The sequence below is a fragment of the Acromyrmex echinatior genome, chromosome 3 (assembly GCF_024713525.1).
Source record: "Acromyrmex echinatior isolate Ae372 chromosome 3, ASM2471352v2, whole genome shotgun sequence".
Classification (NCBI taxonomy): domain Eukaryota; kingdom Metazoa; phylum Arthropoda; class Insecta; order Hymenoptera; family Formicidae; genus Acromyrmex; species Acromyrmex echinatior.
In genome coordinates, this window is record NC_141854.1 from 9,333,481 (window position 1) to 9,355,123 (window position 21,643).

General features: G+C 35.3%; 1 protein-coding gene across 5 annotated transcripts in view; it reads right to left on the minus strand.

Moving 5' to 3' along the window:
* Window positions 1–2,276: 2,276 nt before the first annotated feature.
* Window positions 2,277–21,643, minus strand: part of poe (E3 ubiquitin-protein ligase-like protein poe) — a 24,971-nt gene continuing 5,604 nt past the window's right edge. For 2 of the 5 annotated variants that reach the window (XM_011056523.2, XM_087404440.1), the window contains exons 12-43: window positions 21,571–21,643; window positions 20,978–21,187; window positions 16,156–20,661; window positions 15,915–16,072; window positions 15,666–15,809; window positions 15,538–15,585; window positions 14,862–15,063; window positions 14,600–14,789; window positions 14,146–14,529; window positions 13,543–14,000; window positions 13,333–13,446; window positions 12,996–13,208; window positions 11,440–11,616; window positions 11,190–11,364; window positions 10,946–11,096; window positions 10,446–10,674; window positions 10,213–10,362; window positions 9,831–10,133; window positions 9,502–9,728; window positions 7,603–9,370; window positions 7,358–7,519; window positions 6,568–7,192; window positions 6,289–6,479; window positions 6,036–6,212; window positions 5,478–5,894; window positions 5,002–5,397; window positions 4,781–4,915; window positions 4,356–4,697; window positions 3,683–4,137; window positions 3,079–3,403; window positions 2,840–2,999; window positions 2,277–2,664 (exon numbers count right to left, since the gene is read on the minus strand). The exon at window positions 21,571–21,643 is cut by the window's right edge and continues 154 nt beyond it. In XM_011056523.2, the coding sequence (XP_011054825.1) occupies window positions 2,600–2,664; window positions 2,840–2,999; window positions 3,079–3,403; window positions 3,683–4,137; window positions 4,356–4,697; window positions 4,781–4,915; window positions 5,002–5,397; window positions 5,478–5,894; window positions 6,036–6,212; window positions 6,289–6,479; window positions 6,568–7,192; window positions 7,358–7,519; window positions 7,603–9,370; window positions 9,502–9,728; window positions 9,831–10,133; window positions 10,213–10,362; window positions 10,446–10,674; window positions 10,946–11,096; window positions 11,190–11,364; window positions 11,440–11,616; window positions 12,996–13,208; window positions 13,333–13,446; window positions 13,543–14,000; window positions 14,146–14,529; window positions 14,600–14,789; window positions 14,862–15,063; window positions 15,538–15,585; window positions 15,666–15,809; window positions 15,915–16,072; window positions 16,156–20,661; window positions 20,978–21,187; window positions 21,571–21,643 (13,330 nt within the window). In that variant the 3' untranslated portion in view covers window positions 2,277–2,599. The remainder of the gene's footprint in view (window positions 2,665–2,839; window positions 3,000–3,078; window positions 3,404–3,682; window positions 4,138–4,355; window positions 4,698–4,780; window positions 4,916–5,001; window positions 5,398–5,477; window positions 5,895–6,035; window positions 6,213–6,288; window positions 6,480–6,567; window positions 7,193–7,357; window positions 7,520–7,602; window positions 9,371–9,501; window positions 9,729–9,830; window positions 10,134–10,212; window positions 10,363–10,445; window positions 10,675–10,945; window positions 11,097–11,189; window positions 11,365–11,439; window positions 11,617–12,995; window positions 13,209–13,332; window positions 13,447–13,542; window positions 14,001–14,145; window positions 14,530–14,599; window positions 14,790–14,861; window positions 15,064–15,537; window positions 15,586–15,665; window positions 15,810–15,914; window positions 16,073–16,155; window positions 20,662–20,977; window positions 21,188–21,570) is intronic. The other 3 variants (XM_087404441.1, XM_087404443.1, XM_087404444.1) reach the window with 3 other exon arrangements.

Consider the following 21,643-nt stretch of genomic DNA (forward strand, 5'->3'; position numbering starts at 1 on the left):
CATGATTAATTGATCGCCTTCTCGTAAGGAATTGATCCGTGATTCCGTATCGACACCAGGAAATTAAGCGGCTGAATCGGCGACGTTATTAGCTGTTTGTTAGTATGTAAGTGCGTGTATGTGTGTGTATTGCCGCGATCAATTAATTGCGTGACAGTGCGTGTGGGTGTGGAAAAATCCGCGTGTATAATTAATGTATCGAAGAACAGTAACATCGTTGAAAGAAAAAATAAAGAGAAAATAACGATCGCACTAGATTAATCGACAGAATGATTAACATATTTCATCGCATACAACGATTCGTCAGTAAAATACTGTCGCAAGCGGAGTAGTTCTTCTCTTACGTCGCGTCCGATGCACAATAATTTAAGGAACTGCACTATTTAGCGATTTGTAAAAGTGCGTTTATTTATAAGTAAGTCACCGTCACACGGCGGCACTCATAGCTCATCACATGCCATCGCACTCTTGTAGATAACATCCTTATCGTTATTATTGTCATGCTATTGATACTACCATTAATTTCTAATTATTATAATTAATATCATTACTATATAATCGACATTTGTTTTTGTTTTTTTGTTTTTTTTTTTTTTAGATCGAACACTAAACATACTTAGATGCTCTAGCATAGCATAAATCACTGCGATGTTATACATTCGTCCTGTGCGAGAATTAATGTGATGAAATTCAATGAAGTTCGCGATCCGCGAATTGTTTCTGATGAATTTTCGAAGAAACATCTTCAAGAAGAGATCGAGTTCTTTTTGAAACTGTTGATTTAGTCTAAAATGAATATAATTCTTGCATATATATATATATATATATATATATATATATATATATATATATATATAAAGAAAATCGAAAGATTGTTTTCATATTACACATATATATATATATATATGTAATATGAAAACAATCTTTCGATTTTCTTTTTTCAATTCTGCAACATAATTGACGAATCAATGTTCCAAGAGAACGAAAAAAAAATTGTTCGATTTAGATTTAATTGTAATCTTTCTTTCGGCACGCGAAACACAAAACGAAGCAACAGGTATCAGATTTAGACGTTACAATCACACGATACGTGATTGTTAAAATTACCCGCGTTCTCGTTTAATGGCTTTTTGGTCTCGGCTAAACCGCACGATTCGCCGCACGACGAATTCCACGCTTGTATATTAAACTTGTTTATAAGATACGACGATAGTATCTCATAGAGTACGAAATATTATAATAATCGATGAAGGAAGTAGCCTTAAAGTAACTTATTTGAAGTAGATTGTTGGCGTAAAGGTATAACGATTTAGACACGCAACAGCGTACACGTAGCTTGCCAGTACGAGTAGTATTAAGGAATAATACATTTTGGACTTTTCGCGGCTCGATCTTTCGTACGATCGAGACTCGAAACAATATTGTTCGCTAAGTTGACGCGATGTATATTGCGAGCCAACGAAATAATGGAAAAAAATTGCGTACAACGCAGATTTGTTATAAAATATGCCCTATTAAATTTGAAGTCGAAAGATTGTTTTTCAACTTGCAATAAAAGCGCGAGTTGCAAAAACTTTAAATAAATAATGAGTAATATGCATAACAGCGTATATTAGTTTGTAAACAATTTATTGTGTCGCGACAATTTTGTAATGATAATCGTACATACATTGGATTTATTTTAATTTACAAATCGAACGTCGAATTTAACGTGGGCATATATATTTGTATCACATCTATTCATTTCCACGTTGAACGAGAGCAAACTTACTCAATTTTGATTGTTTTTTCTATATTTCGCCTACGAAATGGCAGTTTCACTGCCAAAAGGTATATCACGCTGTTGTGTCATGAATATGAATTTAAATTATTAACTGATTAATATTCGAGCAAAAATTTTATGAAATAAAATAACACATGCGAAATAAATTTTTCGAGAAAACGGAGGCTATAGTGACAACGTAGACAATAGCGTTAACAATAGTTTTAGTAGTACCTTAGCAGTAACGTCATTAATGGTATAGAATATAGTTATTAATAGTGAGCGAAGAAACATTTATACAAAAATGATCGTTGTCCGATCGTATACCATTCCTATACAATGTATCGTAACAGTATTTGCTATTAATGGTAGTAAACAGGAAAAACTGTTAGTACAAAGTTGTATCTTATTTTTTATCAACTTACTTATCCCCATCTTTAACCCAATGATTCCTAAAGAAAAAAATGTGAGATGATATCAATGGTAATAATCTTGAAAAATTATATTTAAACACTTTTATTTAATCGCATTTTATTAAAGCATAAGTTTTTTTCATATACACATTGTCTACAAATAAAGATTTATAGCAGCAATGAAGAATAATTTATAATAACCTATCTCTCATCACACATGTATATAACGCAACGTACACCCTAAATAGTTTCGTCTTGGGTATATTATCATGTTGAATTAATTTTTTATATAGAACATGAAAATCCTTTTGATATAGAAAAGTCTTGAAAAGGATCATATCGATTGGGTGAGAGAACAGAAAAGAAAATCAATTCGCTGGTAACAATAATGCAGTAAGCTACACAATGAGAATTTCCAGTATCTTCAAGCAAGGCGTCGTAAGACATCAGTAATGTACGCAGAAGGATTTCTTATATCTTCTAATAAGCCTGCAATGTGACATATTCACGTTTTAATTAGATCAAACAAAAACGAATCATTAAAAGATTTAATACAAAAATTAAATCTATAAATTCTTATAAATCCTTTGGTTTCAAGAAAATAATTTTGAAAACTTAATTTGTTACTGAATTTTTCGATTTTTCTTACATTCACAAAACTTACCAACAATATCGCAAAATTCTTCGAATGATGTGCACGGCAATAATTCATCGCGATACGACGAAAGCACACGTTCCGAGGCTTTTAGCATGGCTTCATCATTATGCCTGATGTATTCAGCCAGAACCGAAGGCCACTGGTCATCGGATAAAACATTTACTTTCTGTAAATGTAGAAAGCATGATTTAGGCAAATAGACGCAACTGCTATGCGTAGTTAATAATTATTAAAATCATCCGAACCTTAAAGAAGTTTGCATAAATAGAATCCACTAGACCAAAAAAGATTAGAATATTTTTATAAATAGGATAATCCTTGGCGCTTGGTTCCATAATAGTCTTTGTAGTGGCTGAAGGGGACACGTAACGTTGATGTGCAAGGACGAGTAATCGATTGAGATGCGTAAGTCTATGAGATTTCCAACGAGCAGGTGTAAGTAGAAGAAGCGAAAGTGTGCACTGATACAATGGACCCTCTGCTTCGTAACAACTATCGAGCCACGTCGAGCCTGGCGGTATCTCTAGGTAAGTCATTAGAGCTTTATCCTCTCTGGTTGCTGATCGCGTTCTATGAAAATAAATATCAAAAAATTTGTAGTATCAATATTATAATTTTTGTATTAATCTTCTGTTCTTTTCATTTCCAATTTCGTGATCGTTGAGTCTTTCTTCTCTTTATTATAATTTCTATTAGGTGTTGGAATTAATTCGTAGCGTTTTTAATGAAAGAATGTTATTTATTTCACATGAGCATTAAAAAATACATTAATGAAAGTACTTCCCATCACTTGTAAAACGCTACGAATTAATTCCAACACCTAATAATATGTTACCAAAATATACTTACGTATTAACGACATACAGAGCCATGTGTATTAAATATGGTACTATATGCATATTTGATTGAGGACCTCCGCCACCGGTATCTTCATGGAAACTCTTCTCCTGAGCAAATCGCAAAAGAAGCAGCTTCAGATCATGAACGGTCGACGAGTAAGATATATCACGGTGACTAGTACATTCTTGTAGGTATGTATTGTGCCTAGCTAAACAACTGGCAAATCCAGATTCTGGAACTTGTGGACCCCACAACGGCAGCAATCCGTTACATTTCGTATTAGCGTTCTGTAACGCCGCGCTTTCCCACTCGTCTCTAGCGCGTGCCAAACGTACCGCAGACATATGACAATCTACGTGGACCACGTTGAAATGCGTGACAGTCGTATAGCCTACAGTTTTTCGTTGCTTTGTCTCAAATTCTTCTACGTTGCAGCGCTTCGTGAATGTATAAACACCTAATACCTGTAGCAAAATAATTATTAATAAAGAACATAATCATTAAATAAGATAATAAAGGAAATATACAAAAAAAATATTTAACGCTTCTAATAATATACATTACATAATGCTGATATATTATCGTTAATAAAAATCGATTACAAATTTCTAAAATATAGCACTAAATGTTTCACATAACCCCAATTCTAAAATATGTAATAAAAAAAATAAAAGATATATACCATATTTGGTTTAAATTTGTATCCTTCGCGACAAATGACACAGATCAATCCAGTCTCATCGCCCAGGTCTTCCATCTGCTGAAGAATCGTTCCGCTGGCGGTGACTTGACCCTTATCGTTAGTTTGCATGCCAAGTGCACCCAATTGTCTCTCACGCATTGCCATAGCTAAGCGTTTCTTCTCGCTGCGGGTGTGTTGACGAGCTTCTTCAATGAGTTCGGCTACTCGTTTATTAGTACATAATGCTTCCAACAAATTCTCTGCTAGTGAGCCAACATGTTCATTTGAAGACACCTGCTCTAGTCGATGGATGATGCTAATAGTTATTTGCGAGACAGTCAACTACAAGAAAATAAAAGAACAATCAATTATATCAATGTCATTCATTAATAAAAGAATTATCAAGATAAAATATCTGTAATTACCTGAGTCGGCTCATGATCTGTAGCTAACCCAGTGAGGAATCGTAGAATATATTTTAGAGCTGGTTTGGATATAAATTCCTTCAATTCATCACTATCTGTGCGTAACAACGTGGGTTTAACGCATGGAGCATGTACCTATAAAAACGTAGAAAAATAAACAATTAACAATTCGTATAACATATTCTTATAATTATTTCGTATTTATATCGTTTTATACTCACGGTGATGTACTCAAAGGCATCTTTCACTATGCCCATACTTATGATATAATCTTTCAGTGTATTTCCAATGGCGTTTCGTTCAATGCCTTGAGTGAGTATACAGAACAGTTCTAACTTCTGCTCGTCCTCAGGCGTGTGCTCAAAATCGAATTTGTAAAAGTTTAATACAGGTTTGAAGTAATCACACAGGAGTGCCATTTTTTCTTTATTGCCGTAAGTCAACGCCGCCAAGACTCTCGCAAGATGTGCGAGTACGCTAGCACTTTGCCTAACTGCCGTGGACTGTGTGCAGGATAGGAGGGCCTTGATATGTTCAGGTCCACCGAGAGTGCGCGAAAATGCTTCAAATGCGCTAAATGGTTGCGACGCTGCATTCGCTAATATCGTTTCCATAATCTACAATCAATATTAAACATTTTCGTATTATTTATAGCGATAAATAAAAATTATCTTCTTTGTCATATACTTATACTTACGTCCAATAATTGCTCAGTAATTTTCGCTTGAGAATTTTCCGACTCTGTGGCAAGACAACGTTGGAGAACGTCCAAAAATACGGTTACTGCTCCTAATTCAGGTTTGCTTAGAACTTCTTGGTTTTTCTTGACTTTTACGCACAATCTGAATAATTTTAATAACACTTGAAGAAGAGGTCTCGCGCGATTCACGTCGTGTATTGCCGCCAATCTGTCCAACATAACTTGAAGACCGCCGCAGTCTGCAAGTACATTAGCCATTTTGTAAACTTCTTCATTGTTCACTTCCTGTTCGCTACTGGCGTTCAAAGTTTCGACAAATTCTTCAGTTGCGTCTCCAAGCAGGCCTCGCATACGATATATTACGCGCATGGCATCACATTCGCCGCCTTCCAGCACCCAAATCTTCTTATAAACCTGGATAAGGAAAAGAAAATATTATGATCTCTCATGGAAATACAATTCTCTTTAATTAACTATTTGTACAAAGACAGAAATAAATATAATGTAAATATTTCAAGATGAATTTTACATATTTGCCAAAAACTATATTCTTACCTCCTTAACAGGAAGATCCAGACTAATAATTTTGTTATTGACGAGAAGTTCCATTCCGTTATCATCTTCTAAAAGTGCAACTAACTCGCAATCTTGACAAATCTTATTTTTTACATCTCTCATAAGTGGACCAAGGCCGGGTTCTAAGCTGCTATAAGGATTTCCTAACATTCTTCCCTACAAAAGTAAAAAAATAGAAATATTCTCTACGTAAATGCAAAGATTTTATTTGAAAATGAACACATGAACTCACTTGTAAGAAATCTTCCTGTTGTGGATCCTTCTCAAGCGTCAAGAAGAATTCTCCGATATCATTTTCCTCCGGATAAATAATCGAACACAATCTTTCAAATATGAATACTGGAGTACGAACATCTTGAGGATTCTGTTTTTGTATCGTTTCAACGCAAATTGCCATGAATGCCTTAGTTTCCTCTTCAGTACCTAATACACAAGGTAAGTATTTCATTCTCGTATACACAAACAAAGATTATTGAAAACATCTAAATGCAGAAAACTTCAAGATTATTACCGGTAGTCATTTCTTCTAGAAGTTCTAACAGCTTCTCTTGTGTATCATCAATTAGTCTAGTGCGCTGAACAACAAGTCTCCTAAGTGATAAATAACCGTTTAACACTGCACCAACTAGTCGGCCCTTATATTGCTGCTTAATATTTTCCTGTTCCAAGAAAGTTGCCAAAAGTTCTGTAAGCATCTTCAATGAGTATCCTTGAGCAAGATCGCTAGTTAAAGTAGTCTCCTCCAGTCTATGTAATTCCTCTATTTCTCGAGTCAAGAGTTCCGCCAACAAAGTCATTACACCACGTATTGCCAAGAATTGCTTCCAAGGTGACTGTCTAATTAAACTTTGATATAATGTGAGAAATTCTGTGCTGCTCTCGCCAGCGGTACGTAGCTCTTCCAAATAACATGTCAACAAAACCAGAACCTCCTTTTTTCTCTCTATGCCTTGGCAAAGGCTCTCGATCATGTTACACGCTACTTGGCGTGCCAGACGAGAACTAGGGTTGAAGAGAACTTCCTTCAACCAAGCACCGTCGGACAGTTTTAGCGGTTGAACGCCTTGATGCCTCATACAACGCTGATGCCATCTGTGTCCGTATTTTTCCATCAGATACAACACGCGAGTTTCCTCCTGAAACAAAGAATCAATGAAGAGAAACAATAAATCAAGATATTTTTATTATCTTTTCATGATAAAATTATATATGTAATTAAATAATATAATAATTACGACTTCATAATTATTTTATTTTTATTGATTGAAATGTTTAATTTAATTGCTTTACTTTGCACCAACCTTTTTAAGAGGTTTAGCTGTAGATGATTCTGTTTTCTTAGCTGGCATACGACGAAGCCATTCGGAATATGAATGTTTGGGATCGCCGCTGATCCATTTACCCACATCAATACTAACGTCTTCCGGTGGCTGCACAGTTGCCAGAGACTCAATAGTTTTATCCTGAAATTACGTAAAAATTACGTGAAAAATATACATTATACGAATTACAAAGAAAAAAGATACATGTTAAGTTGAATACTTACTTTATTTTTCTTCGATACTGGTTGATCTGGTTTGATAAGGCCTTGCAAAATTTTCAGACACGGCAATATGATACTTTCCATTACGACGGGACTTTTTGATTCTTTACAAGCCATTAAAAATAGCTGCATTACGCATCGCAATTTCTGTTCCCAACATGAGTCCTCTTTTTGCACGAGTGCTGCGAGAAGAGCCATTTCATGTCGTACGGCGACCGAAAGATTAGGGGTAGCAACACGTCCGCGAAGTGTCAACGTGATTCGATTAGTTAGAAGCGAGCATATCTCTTTAGTCGATTGTGCGTTATCCCTTGTGACAAGGCACAACAATTGTCGGACGTCTTCTTGCATTTGCACTGTACCCTTTCGCAAATTATGCTCCACGAGCTCTTGGATTAGTCCTTGTTTGCACAAAACATCTCTGGCTACACTTTTGGTAGCTAATGCACGTAAGAGTATCAAGCAGTGTTCCGTTGCAGCGGATGCACATCCGTAACAACGTCCAACCGGCGAAACTATGGTTTCGTCTTTTATGACATCGTTTGCACTGGACCCACTATATGACGACTGCGAGCTACTCTGACCACGTTGGTTTCTATCATACGCAACAAGCTCTCTGCGACAGGCTAGAACGCGTTGGATAATTTTACTTAGTTCCTCAAAAGAGGTCTTGCACTCGCCACAATATCTTTGAGCGAGTAGCTGAATCGCTCTATTCACCTGAGTACTACCTGACACCTGTATACCGTCTTCTAATCCTCGATCCAAACGATGCTCGGATATCTTAACAAGAAGCATTTCCAATGTAGGTTTGTTGGATATCAAAGTTTTATATACTCGATCCGCCTTCTCTAGTAAAGTATTAATGGTTGCTACCGTCTTCTTTCGATCGTCGTCGTTTTCTATGGGATCAACGGCGCAGCACGGTCTGCCAGTCAGAGTGTAATCGAACTTTGCATATTTGCAGAATCCGCAAGCATGACATAAGAACGGATCTTTTTCATCATAATTAATCGCTCGACATTTATGGCACTGGAATACATTTTCGCCACAGTTCGCGCATATACCAGGATTTGCCGGTACACTTGCGGAACATCGCGGGCACTGCAACGTCTCGGATGAGGCTTGAATATTCTCGTAGAAATCGGCATACTCGATCATGAGATTACAAGCAACTATTGGCAGCGGAAATTCCATTTTGACCTCCGTCTGCCCTTGGGCAAGTGTAATCTTTTTCGCCTTGTGCCACATGGCCGGTTTATTCTTCAGTTCTACGACAGCCTGCACTGACCGATTGTTGTAGTACACATTGATAGTACGAACCATTTTCGTTCTCTTCAGATCGCCTATGCGGAGAGTGATGCGACTGATGGTATGACTGCCGACTAGTTTCACGATCTGTGTCGTCGTTGTAAATTTGGAATCTACTTTAATTGACGACAGCTTGATCGTTGCCATCGGTACTTCTGGATTATTACATACAAGACAAGGTTCACTCTCCAAATAATAGCCGTCTAATTCAACGAACTGTGCCAAATTTACGTAAAGATTCGCGTTAGGATGTCGCGCAAGTAACTGATTCTGCGCATGTAAAACAGCAACTGCTTGCTCCATATACGTGTGCATCTTCTTTCCAGCATGCGGCGTTTTTAAACAGAAGTAACCAAGTAAATCAACAAATTGTGCTGCCTTTCTGCCATAAGCTGGGACTAGAGGCCACAAACGCCATAACAGATCCAGCAAAACTTCTTGATCTGTTGGTCCACAATTTCTAAAATTTAAAAAATACATGTTTTAATACTTTTTCTTGCAACATTATATCTCGTATTTTTCATATTTACATCTATTTTACTTCTTTTGTTCTATAATTAAGTTTTGTGAATAATAAGATTGATAACTTACTTATAAATTGCTAAGATAAGAGAATGCGCTTGTAAACGAACGTTCGTATTATTTGTTTCAAGAAGAAAAGTTTGTATAAACTTCATCAGCAATGTGGGATGCACTTGCTTTTGAATTTGCTCGACTAGAGTCAAACATTGCGCTTCTTCGAATTTAGCCTCCGTATCAGAATCTTCTGATTTTTCCCGTTCACGCCTCTCTTTCGTACCAGTCGTTGATTTCGATTCCTAATTTAAATTTATATTAATAAACATTGAAAAAACACTCGTATAATTTAATATATATACGATCGTATAATTTAATATATAAAATCTTTGTATTATATTTACCTTTGATTTAGTATCCTTCGTTTCTTTAGATTTATTATTTGAACAAATAGCACATTGCAACAACTGAAGCACTGTAGGACTTACGCCTTCGTCCAAAAGTGTCGAAATAGCGAAGAGATACGATAGAACTGTATTCTGTTTTAAACAAAATCGTTGCCAGTTTCCTGTACGACTAGTAGCAATCTCGACGCAACATTTAAGGTGTTCAATCAATTCCACTAAGGAGTCGTATGGTAAATTGATGGAATGCGGACGAGCATGCGGCGGATCGTAGCCGCCAGTAGTACAACACTGTTGCACGGACTAGCAATAAGAATAATAATTCAAGTTAGTTTATGATATTGTTTTTATTTAATATGAAAATATTATATAATAAAATTACCTGCACATGAGATATAAGAGCGTGAAGATCCCGCAATTGTCTATATTTTTCCTTATTGCCGCATATAAAGAGTAACAATTTACGTACTTGTCGTCTGACGAATGGCGTTTGATACGACATCATGTATTCACAAAGATAGAAGTACCATGGCTGCATAGATTAAAAACAATTAATTGTTTATCTTTGCAAATAAGGAAAAAGCTACTATTAAAGAAAAAGCTATTGGTAATTACCTGTTCGAATGCAGGTTGTACTACGGTACTTTCTGCATATTTATGTACCTGATACGGCAATCGTAATACCATTTCCGTCAATAATTGAGGATAAGGTTCAAATACATCGCCGGCATGGCCTTTAACGTATTGTCTCAAGAAGAATGGTGACATATCCGGAGGCGATGTGGTAAGATGTTCTTTGAGTAATTGACCTCCGATCATAGTACCAGACTCCTCTGTATTAGTACTAATAAACAGAATATATTCGTGAAATTAAGATAACACAGGCTTATGCGAGAATAGACTTGTCATGTGTAAAACTCGATTGAATTTCGATGTTTCGATTTTAAGAGAATGATTGAAAAGTAGTGAATAAAGCATAAAATAAATAGTAACTCATCTCGAAGATCCATATTTCTATAAGATTATAATTGATATACATGAAATATTCATCAATATCATAAATTATAACTATTGATAACACAAAGACATTCATATCGAAATTGAAGTAAACTTACGTTTTCCAATAATCAAGTAAAGCCTGTAATAATGTTAGACAATAGTCGATAATACCAGCTTTACTCAATATTGCAGCAGTAGTTTGTGACACAAAGTTCGGATTATCCGAGGGAGTCTTTGCCGCGTATTTCGAACGAGACATAAGCACGCCTGAGGAAATAATGATAAAGTAATAATAACATATGATATAATAATAGTACATCGATATAAACTCATAATAAAGATAAATAATTATTTACTCACTTAGTAAGCGCATGATAACCAAATGAACTTCTCTTTTATTACTACGTTCGCATATATTGTTTGTATCAGGTTTATCCATCTCCAATTCTTTCACAAGCATTTGCAACAAACGTTCTACGCATGCTTTGTCTCTTTCATCTTGACCGTCAAGATCGGCAGTCAACATTAATACAACCTAGTGGAAAATAAAAACTTTGATACTATTTTTTGTTTAATTTTCCTGAGTGACTTGTAATATTAATAATTATACCTGCATAAATGGAATGGCAAGCACTCCTCGGACATTTATTAGATTAGGCACAAATTGTGTAAATTTGTCCAACAATGAAAGTCGTATAGCATGTAATTTCACAGTAATCTCGCCAGTTGTATCACTTTCCTGTTCAACGCCTTGCTCTTGCTCGGTACCTTCTTCTTGCTCAGTGGTCTAATATGGAATGACACACAATAATGTATAAATATAAAATATATTTATATTATATCATTCATTTGAATGGTTTCTCAAGTCAGAATTTTTGGAATTCCTTTATCAGTTTTAGACAGAACCAATAAAATAATGGATGCATTCAAATAATACATTCTAAAGAAAATTCACAAAGAAAGATATTATTAATATATGTGAGATGATTAGTATGTAGTCATAGTTCTTTTGATGAAAAAAATGAATAATACACTATTAGAGTGTACACTTTCCAAATGAAATTACTTAAACTTCGAAGTCTCAACAGAATGCAATTTATTTTTATTTTCGGTAAAGGTTTTTTTATTTATTTAAAAAAAATTTTAGTTTCTATAATTATCTGTATGCAATTCCAATCTCTCAGTTAAAAAATTCGAAATCTTTTATAAAGCCAATGGAATGCATATGTTACATTTTATATTCTATTCAGACTTCGACGATTAAAGGGATTCAACGAAGTCTTATAGCACGTTATTAAAAATGTTTAATGAAATTTGTTTAATCGCATGATTTTTTTAATTACATTTTTGTGGCAGTGTGGGTTAAAGGCAACTTTTGAGAACGGAAGCTCAAAATTTTTTAATTAATCATCAATGATTTAATAAAATAAGATATGAAAAATTTTTTTTCATAAAATCCACTTTTAATATATTAATTTTTAACTTTTATTAATTGTCTCTCTTTTACGACAATGTAATTACACTAATAAACTTGATCTAATTTTTCATTTTCAAAAAAAAAAAAAATGTGTTATGCATCATTTTTAATTGTGAAATTAGCTTTGACAATTTAATTTAAGATCAATAACAATAATATAATCACTTTCCAACAATTTTATGATTAATTTACATGATTGATTTATATATGTAACATATATAATGATGTAACATAATCTTCAAGTAAAACTTGTGAATTTGATAGTAAAACTTCGATGATATAGACATACACATATGTGAATGATCTTTAAATATTATTCTTTATAAATCAAGTTTAAAATCATATACATATGAAAAGATTTCAGATAATTGAAATTATCGGTAGAGATTTCATAAAAACTTCAAACAACTTTTTTGAAATTGATCATAAAAATTGAATTATCAGAATCTCAAAATCAACTAAATACCACATTAGAACAGACTATGATGTATTAGTTTTAATAACAAATGATAAATGGTATGAGATAAAACAAGAAAAGAAAAACTATATCATAAAAGAAGACAAAAGAAGATTTCTATATATAAAATATATTAATATTTCGAATGCGTCCAGTCACTGTCGCTGTTTCTTTTGCTTTCAAGAACATATATAAGTCTGCAATGTAAAGTTCTTGAATACACGGAACTTACAGTGAAAGTTGTAGGTACATCTAGAGTATTAGTTTCAGAGCGTGGCGCTTGATTGACTCCAATTCCAATCGGAGGCATAGCACTGTCGGGAGCATTGTCTCCGTACGCGGAGCTCCTGCCAGAAACATTATGCTCTCCTGTCATGCTGTCAACGGCGCTGCCTCCACTATCGCTTCCACCGCTCTCGCTACCCTTGCTACCACCACTACCACCCTAACATAAAATGTGTCCCAAGCGTTACTATAATATGTGCAAATGCTAAGACTCTGTTGATCCACATCCGCATATTTTCGGTGAATAAACCAAGACAGAATATATACGCTAAGATGTAACTTACTTGTTCGGCGGGCGACGTTCGAAGGGTACTACCATCGGTAGCAGCGGTTGAGCCTTCATCATCGGAACCACCTGCAGAAGCGGTCGTGTCAGAATAATGTCCACCTTCTTGAGCCTAATTAGAAAAAAGGAGAGTTCACAATTATTAAAAGTAAAATATATAAATACCAAATACACCAGACAATTTACACTTGATGTGGAAAAACATTACCTGAACAGCGTTCGACACTTGAACCAATCCCTGCGCAGCTAAATTTTGCAAACTTTGCAATGTGGAACCGCTTAGATTTTGGAGACTTTGTATACCCTGCAAATTAGGGAAGCCTTGCTGGAATCCTTGCCGCAATGCTTGTAGATCAGCGGCTCCTCCTTCGTGGTCTTGTAAACTGAGGGCTATCGCGAGCTCTACCATCGCTTCATCGTCAGCGTCTGGCGGCATATCAAGCAATTGTGGGAAATTACCCGCACCAAGCAACGCTTCTAACGGATGATTAACCACTCTTGCGGCAGCCGAATTTTGATTGCCTTCGGCGCCGAGCATGACTGCCACTCTGTCCACTGCTTCGACGGCTTCAATGTCAAACTGTTGTTCCACATCGCGCTCCACTGTATCTTGAGATTCTTGCGATGGAACGGATGCGGATTTTTCTTCGGTTTCTGCAACTACACCTACAAAAATACCGATAACAATAAAAACAAATAATAAAATACATAGTCAATCTACTAAATCTTTATTAAAAAATTGTGTAAAATTTTCTCTATAATTCTAAAACAATTCTAAGAGATTTTCTAAATTTCATTTTTCATTTTATACCTGGAGTACTACAGTTGGGAGGACTCGGTATGTATACTCTTCTACGTCTATATCTAGGTCTCAATACTCTGATTATCGCGTGCTTAGCGCTAAAACTAATGGTAGTATCTGAAGATAATAATAACTGCAGATACAATTTAGCAGCTATCGCGGTATTATTTTCAACGTCGCATATCGTGAAAGCATGAATTATCTCCACAATTGCGTGAACCGTTCCCTCAGTATGCGTAAGACCTGGCATGACTACTGGAGCAAGTGCCATATTCTTGGGATACGCCATATGTAGAGACCACAGTATTTCCATTAATTGGATGACCAGATGTTGATTTACATCGGTCTTCGTATTCGAACGAGCTTCTAAACGATCTTTTTCGAAAACGGGTACTAGAAATAAATTATTCCAACGTTATACATTTGTTCATTTAACATAACATCACTAATTTATAATACGTACCAGTGCTTTCATCAATTGATTTATTTGCATATTGTTCAGCAAATTTCGCGAGATTGTGTGGGCGAGAAACGGCAATAGCACGAACAATAAGTACAAGTCTGTAAAAGTTCTCCGCATCTATATCTGCAGGATCATTTGCTTCTCTCATTGATTTCAAAGATTCAAGTACATGTGATAACAATGCATGATCCTAAAAAGTGCGCAAAAAAATGTGACATATGTAATTATTAAAATCATTAATAAATAATTAATCGTTGTATACCTTGTGAAAGTGATAAGCCTGTTTAGTGCCGTGAAGTGCAGCTAACAAAGCTGTTGTATGGATTTGTACTGATGGTGGAGTAGGTAATATTAATAATTGCGATGCAACATCGATAGCTGTGGCTTTTAATGAAGTTTTGTTGTCATCATGGGAGGATAAGATAAATGAAGATTCCAAGACTTCAAGAATGCTGGATATCATCCTGTAAATTTAAAAAAAAATTATATTTATTAATTATATTTATTAATTATATTATATTAATATATTATATTAAAATTTATTAATTATATTATATTAAAATTATTAAATTATTAAAAACTATTATTTACACAATTGTAGTAAATGTTATATTTACTGATTAATATCTGTTTTCTTTTTATAAATTAAATAATTTATATTGTATATAATATACACACACACACACGCGCGCACACACACACACAATTGGTGATACAAACAATATAAAAATAATTTACAATAAAAAATAGCTTTAAAAGCATTTAATAAATTGTTATCAGAACGTGTTTCCCAATCATAGATAGTCGGGTACAATTTGTTTTTGATAAAAAAATATCTATTATTTATAAACTATTTTTAGACTAACTGGTAGCACCAATTGTCATATCTATTCCTCTACTTGGTTTCACAATAATAAAATTATGTTATATATCCTTACCTTTCCATGTTAACCGAACTATCCTTTGTCGTTCTGATACAATATTTGCTTGGATTAAAGAATACTTTCTTTATAAATAACTTATTTTATGTACTTCATATACTTAAAAAAATATTCTATTAACGTACTTGTTCATTGAGGACAATGGCGCAGAAACGATAGTATTATCAGTTTCATTATTAACTGTCGTCACTGGTGCGGATGTTGGTGGACAAGATTGAATTTCTTCTATTTCTTCAGGCCATCCAAATACATCCTTAGTTTTACCATATCTAAAAAAATAACAAAGTAATATATTAATAACAAGATATACAATTAGCCATGTAAAATTTTACGTTTAAAAAGACATCCAATAGTATTGTAGTAGTCATACTAACATTTTGATGGAATCGACCATAATGACACCTTCTTGATCTTGGCTTGGTCCAAAAGTGATTGTCAATTTTTTATCAGCTTGAAGACTTTCTTCCCTCGTTAAAGGTATGTCGAACCATCGGCTTCTAGTTAGCGTAGTCCGAATACTTCTGCCAAATACCTTTACAAATATGATAATTATAAAACTAATTAGAATTAAAAAGATAAGTCTTTGCATATTACAATAAACATATCTCGACTCACCTCAACGTACAAAGGTGCCTTTTGAATGTCCTGATTACCGAAAAGCACTCTTATTCCCGTCATTACTAAAATCACGTCATTATTCATAACTTCTACGTTAAAGCCCATAGATTTCGTGGAGACCACGTACATTCCAGTGGTGTTTAAACGATGCTTGATCTGCGCGACATTATAAATCTGTAGTAAATCGTTGCCGCCGAACTCGACGTCGTTCATCACCTGACAATGTTCGAAGAAATCAATGGGAAATGTGATAGATCCTGATGGTTTTCCTAACTTATTAGCTTTCTTTTTCCGCGTTGGCTTGATACCAGAAGGAGGACTAATTGGTTGTACAGTAGGCGACATCCAAAATCCGGTCTGCTCCATACCGGCCATATAAATTCTCAAACTTCCGTCTTCGCACAATAATATCAGTGTCGTGCGATGCTCAGCATTCGAACTTGGATGTCGAATCGCGACCATGTCCATGATCTTTGCCTTCGCGGGCATAATTTTGATCTCTTGTATCATGATTGTATCGGGTTTGATCATCAGTATTACTGGATTATTACTGGTCTGCAAAATAGAGCAAACCAATCCAGGATGATTCGCCACCTCGCTCCATTGACATAATGGTTGCGGCTGGTTATTATTAGATTTATTGCCGTTCGTTTTGTTACTGGCGAGATTAATTTGGAATACTACAGTTAAGTCAGAGTCCATGTGTTTTAGCGGGGCTATGAAACTTTTGCCACAAACATAACTGAAGAATAATAATTGCAGAGAATGAGAATAATAAATGGAGACACCTCCACCGCCCACTTGACCAGTGTCTTTTATTTCCGGATGATAAACGTCTAGTGTGTTTGTCACATAGAAAGCACCATGCTTGGCTTGACTTTCCTCGTCCATTACTTGGCTGTAAATATATCCAGCAGAAGACATGAGTAACATGTGAAATGTACCGTCTTCCGCATGCATAAATGTGCAATCTCTAATTTTTCCCGTCGGCACGAGGAAATAGTACTGTGGACTTAAGGCGTCCTTTCCCAAGTCATAAATTTTAACAAAATCTGCAGTGACTAGTGCTAATTGTGTCTGTGCGCCAGGAAGCCACAGTGCCTTAATAATAAAGTTTCCACTTTCGAGCTGTGGATGTAATACCAGATGATCGGACACGGTTCCAGAACTGTTAAATGTAAGCACGTGACAATCCTTGAATCCACAAACGGCCAAGAAATCCTCATTCCACTGATTTCCAGTGACCGAAAGGACGGTAAAAGGTACTGGTGCCGAAGCGAGTCTTGTTAGAGTTAACTTTCTTTTAGAAGAATCTGCTTGCTTTAACAGTGCACTAAGTTGCAGCACTGTTATCTTGCCTTTTTCATGTGAGACAGCTAAGTGCTGTCGTTTACCATGTGGAGACGACAGACAACACATAGCAACACGTCGTATCATATGAGCGGACAGCAATTGTCTAATCGTTTGACCCTGATCTCCCGAATAATTCATTCTAACGTTTTCAAACGCGCCTTCCTGGGATCCCAAAGTTGGTAACATAAGCTGATCCGTATGTTCAAACTTTTTCTCGAGTGTGTGTAAGCGTTTAAGTGCCAATTGGGCTCGTGCATGACAACCAACTGGTGAATACCGTTGGCAAGATGAATCCACTGCAGGTACCAACACGCGCATCAAATCTACCAATGAAGATACTAATCCACTTTTCGATAATTGAGAATGTATCCAATCCTTAGATGATTCTAATTGTTTTGCTAAATATACTTGTCTTTGGGTATCGCGTCCGCTTCTCTCATGCTTATCGTACAAGTGCACAGGACTAGATGCTCTTCGGCGTAAGCTGCTTGTGAGGAGCAGGTTACTTTCTGTGGGTGCACCAGCATTGTTATATGGCATGTTATTGCCTACTTGATGTTCTGAACTTTGCGGACTACGCTTTGTTAGCGCTTGGCACGATCCATCATCTTTAGCACCGCAATCGCAGAAGAAATTTCCGTATTTGGCATATGTGACATCGTGGCCACGATGACAAACGCGTGCGCATACTGTGCAAACTCCAACTCCATCGACCATGTTACATGTATGACAATGGTACCAATGCTGATTCATAAACTCTTTTTGCGTGATCGTAAAAGTGCATAGTTTATTACAGAGACTATCTTCATCCGAATCTTCAGCCGCGCTATCATCATCATCATGCGGAATTTCATCTACCCAATCGCTATCGTTTAAATCGTTATTTGGTACAGCACCTTCCCATGGTGGGCTAATGGCTCGATCTTGAGATTGTGCCTGCTGTGGGCAAATCGCGCCCACTATGTCAGTTATGTAATTTAATATACAACAATCTGCTTCGATGTATGGCGATGGTTTGTCAAAAGACTGCGGATCCTTGTTCATTATCTGTTCTTTACAAAGCTCGACCCATTCAATTGCAGCTTTGAAAAGTAATGTATGTCCTTTTTCTAGTCCAGCATCAGCCAATGTAGACATAATATGCATCAAGTGTACAAATCGATTGCCTTCGATGGTAGGAGATAAAATATGGTACGTTAATGGTATGAGAACTTGAAGAATGGTTGTAGAAACGTTCGCGCTAAAATTGCTTTTATCTTTTACTATGTAATTCGTAAGTGCCCGCAAGAAGCGACTATTTTCATGAATCGTAAGCTGCTCGTCGTTACTAGTTGCAGGCTGATTGTTAGAACCATCGGAAATGACCCAATGAGTTTGTTCGTTATTAGATGCATTATTTCTTTCATCCGGTTTTTGACTATCTTCTGATGTACCAGAAACAGTTACCAACGTATTCGCAGTGCCGGCTGTGGGTGTTTGTATATTCGTTGTAGAAATAGTCGCCGGGACGTTTGTTACTCCCAATATAACATGTCTTAACCACGTTTGTAGTTTCTCATCTTCGACATTGGCAAAACTAGCCACTGAATTGCAAAGACGATCAAGCGATCCATCACCTGGTTTTTCGGTCGTTTTGAATAACGCGCTGAAAAACTGAAAAACGTACGTGCTAAACTGTGGTGAAGCTTGAGATGATGTTATAGATAATAATACAGACACAAGACTACGATTCGAATCAGGAGCGAAGAACAAGTCTAAAGCTTTACATCCAAGAGGTTTTTCCAATAATCGCTCCCAATATTTTATACATTGATCCAAGATATCCTCATCAATAACAACTTTAATGGATCCATCTGTATTATCGGTATACTCAATTATCAGATTGTAAGTATGATTTAGTACGAACAAGTGTTCGCGCAAGACCCGCGCCTCATTATCATTATCCTGCCCTAATAATTTGGTCAGAGTGTTAGTAGCCATCTCTCGTAGATAATCAGTACGAGCATCCATTGACAATGAAATGAGAATATCCACGGCTTGAGAATGTATGTCAGATTGTGGTTCCGGGGCTGTTGCGGGAGTGATGTATTCCATCATAAATGAGACCAAGCAATATAGCAAATTCTTCAATGACGGATTAATAGAGAATGTTGGATGTTCAGATAAGGATTTGACATGGTAATTCACAGTAGTGAAAATGTAGCTTTCTGCCGGTATTATATCGTTTGCATATGTGTTCGAAGCCACAGGAGAAAATGCAATACTCTTCCATTTGTCCAGTGCGGATTTAACGCAACTCGGCAAGAATGAAACTAATGTCGATTCCGTTTCCCAATTTGCACCTGCCATTGATAAAATGTTATCTAAAATCAAATAATCCCGCATACCATATTTTCTATGTTCTTCAACAGATTCAAACGTATGATACAATATGTTAGATCGACATGATAACAGAATGGCATCTGTCACTGATAAAATATGCGGTAGAATCTCGATTATCATTTTAGTCCTGTTTGAAGGCACAGAATCTGCATTTTGTATACTCTTGGAGGTTTCAATATTCTCAGTAGAGTTTTTCGATATGCTCTCATTCATAAGAACTTGCAGCTTTCCTACAACTGCAGCTAGTATACATAATGAACCAAGTTTTGGCAATGATGCTTTCGGCATTATTTTGTCAGTAGCGTTATATTCAGGTTTAAGTGAAATAATACAATTCTTTGCAAGGGTAACGTCATATTTAAGAGAGTTTACAGTAGATGATACTGTTTTTAACAAATTTTCCGCATATTGTGTGTACATTCCTTGCTTCACTAAACAGTCTTTCATCCAACCGGTGAAAGTCTTATATGCAGCTCTTGGTCCCCATATTAACGAGTGAAGCAGCATAGGTCCAGCTGGTATCTCCTCACCAAGAGCAAGTTTGTTCATGTAAGGAGTCGAGGGAGGTAACATTAATAATAAATCCCAACATATAGAAAAGCAATATTGAATTGCACACAGTCCAGTAAACGTAATTTTTTCTTTGTTATCAGCACCGCTTTTTCTGTGCAAATCAGTTTGATTGAGTACATTTAAAATATCGATCAATGCATCAACTAAAAGAGGATATTTCATTTTATCTGGAGTGCCCAAAATAAAGTTACAGGCCTGTAAAGCATAATAAATACATTTTACGTTATACAAAACTTTTACTTAGATAAAAAATTTAAACTATGTTATACAGAGAATATATATCACAAAAATTAAATTTTTTGTTATATTAATTGTTTAAATTAGATTTTTTTATCATAAGATTATTAAAAGTAGCATATCAAATTAAAATAGATGAAAATAAAGATTCTTAAATGTGATTCTTATGGTTTAAAATAGATAAATGTTGTCAACAGTACAATATTATTTGAATCATAAAAATTGCTTCTATAAATTGTTTTTTTACAATGACTAATCTAATTGCAAAACATACCAATCCATCTAACTTTGGTGCGTCCTGGTTATTAAAATCAGTCCTTGATAAACTATAAAAACGTGGTTTCATTGAGAATTCATCTTGTGAACCATATTTACGATAATTATCTTCTATTTCTACCCAAGGAGTAAAAGCCCTGGCAGTCTGTTTATTTCCATCTTTTGTATCACATACTAAGCTTGTCGCGGAGAATAGATTCCATTGTACCTATACGAAGAAAAAAAATGAATACAATTATTAAAGAGTTATAATTATTATTAAAGTATCATAATTAATATAATAAATGTACAAGATGTTTACTACCACTCAGACATCACTTTTGCACTGGTGGCCCTGGTATCTTGCTACCTCAATTACATAGAGATAATAATTTCCTTTAGCATTTTATAAAATTGTCATTACAAAATCACAATTAAATATTACAGATAGAAAATTATTAAATAAATTAAAATAAGTTAAACATATTTTATAATATTTTAACTTATTTAATTTAATAATTTACACTGTAACGTAAAGTAATGATAATTTATATATATAAAATGCCATTTATAGATTTATAAATATAGTGCAATAGATAACAAATGTCTTACTTGTTCAAGCAATACCGGATGCGCATCATACAGGTGCTTCATCATATATTCAAGTAACAGTAATAGTCGAGAT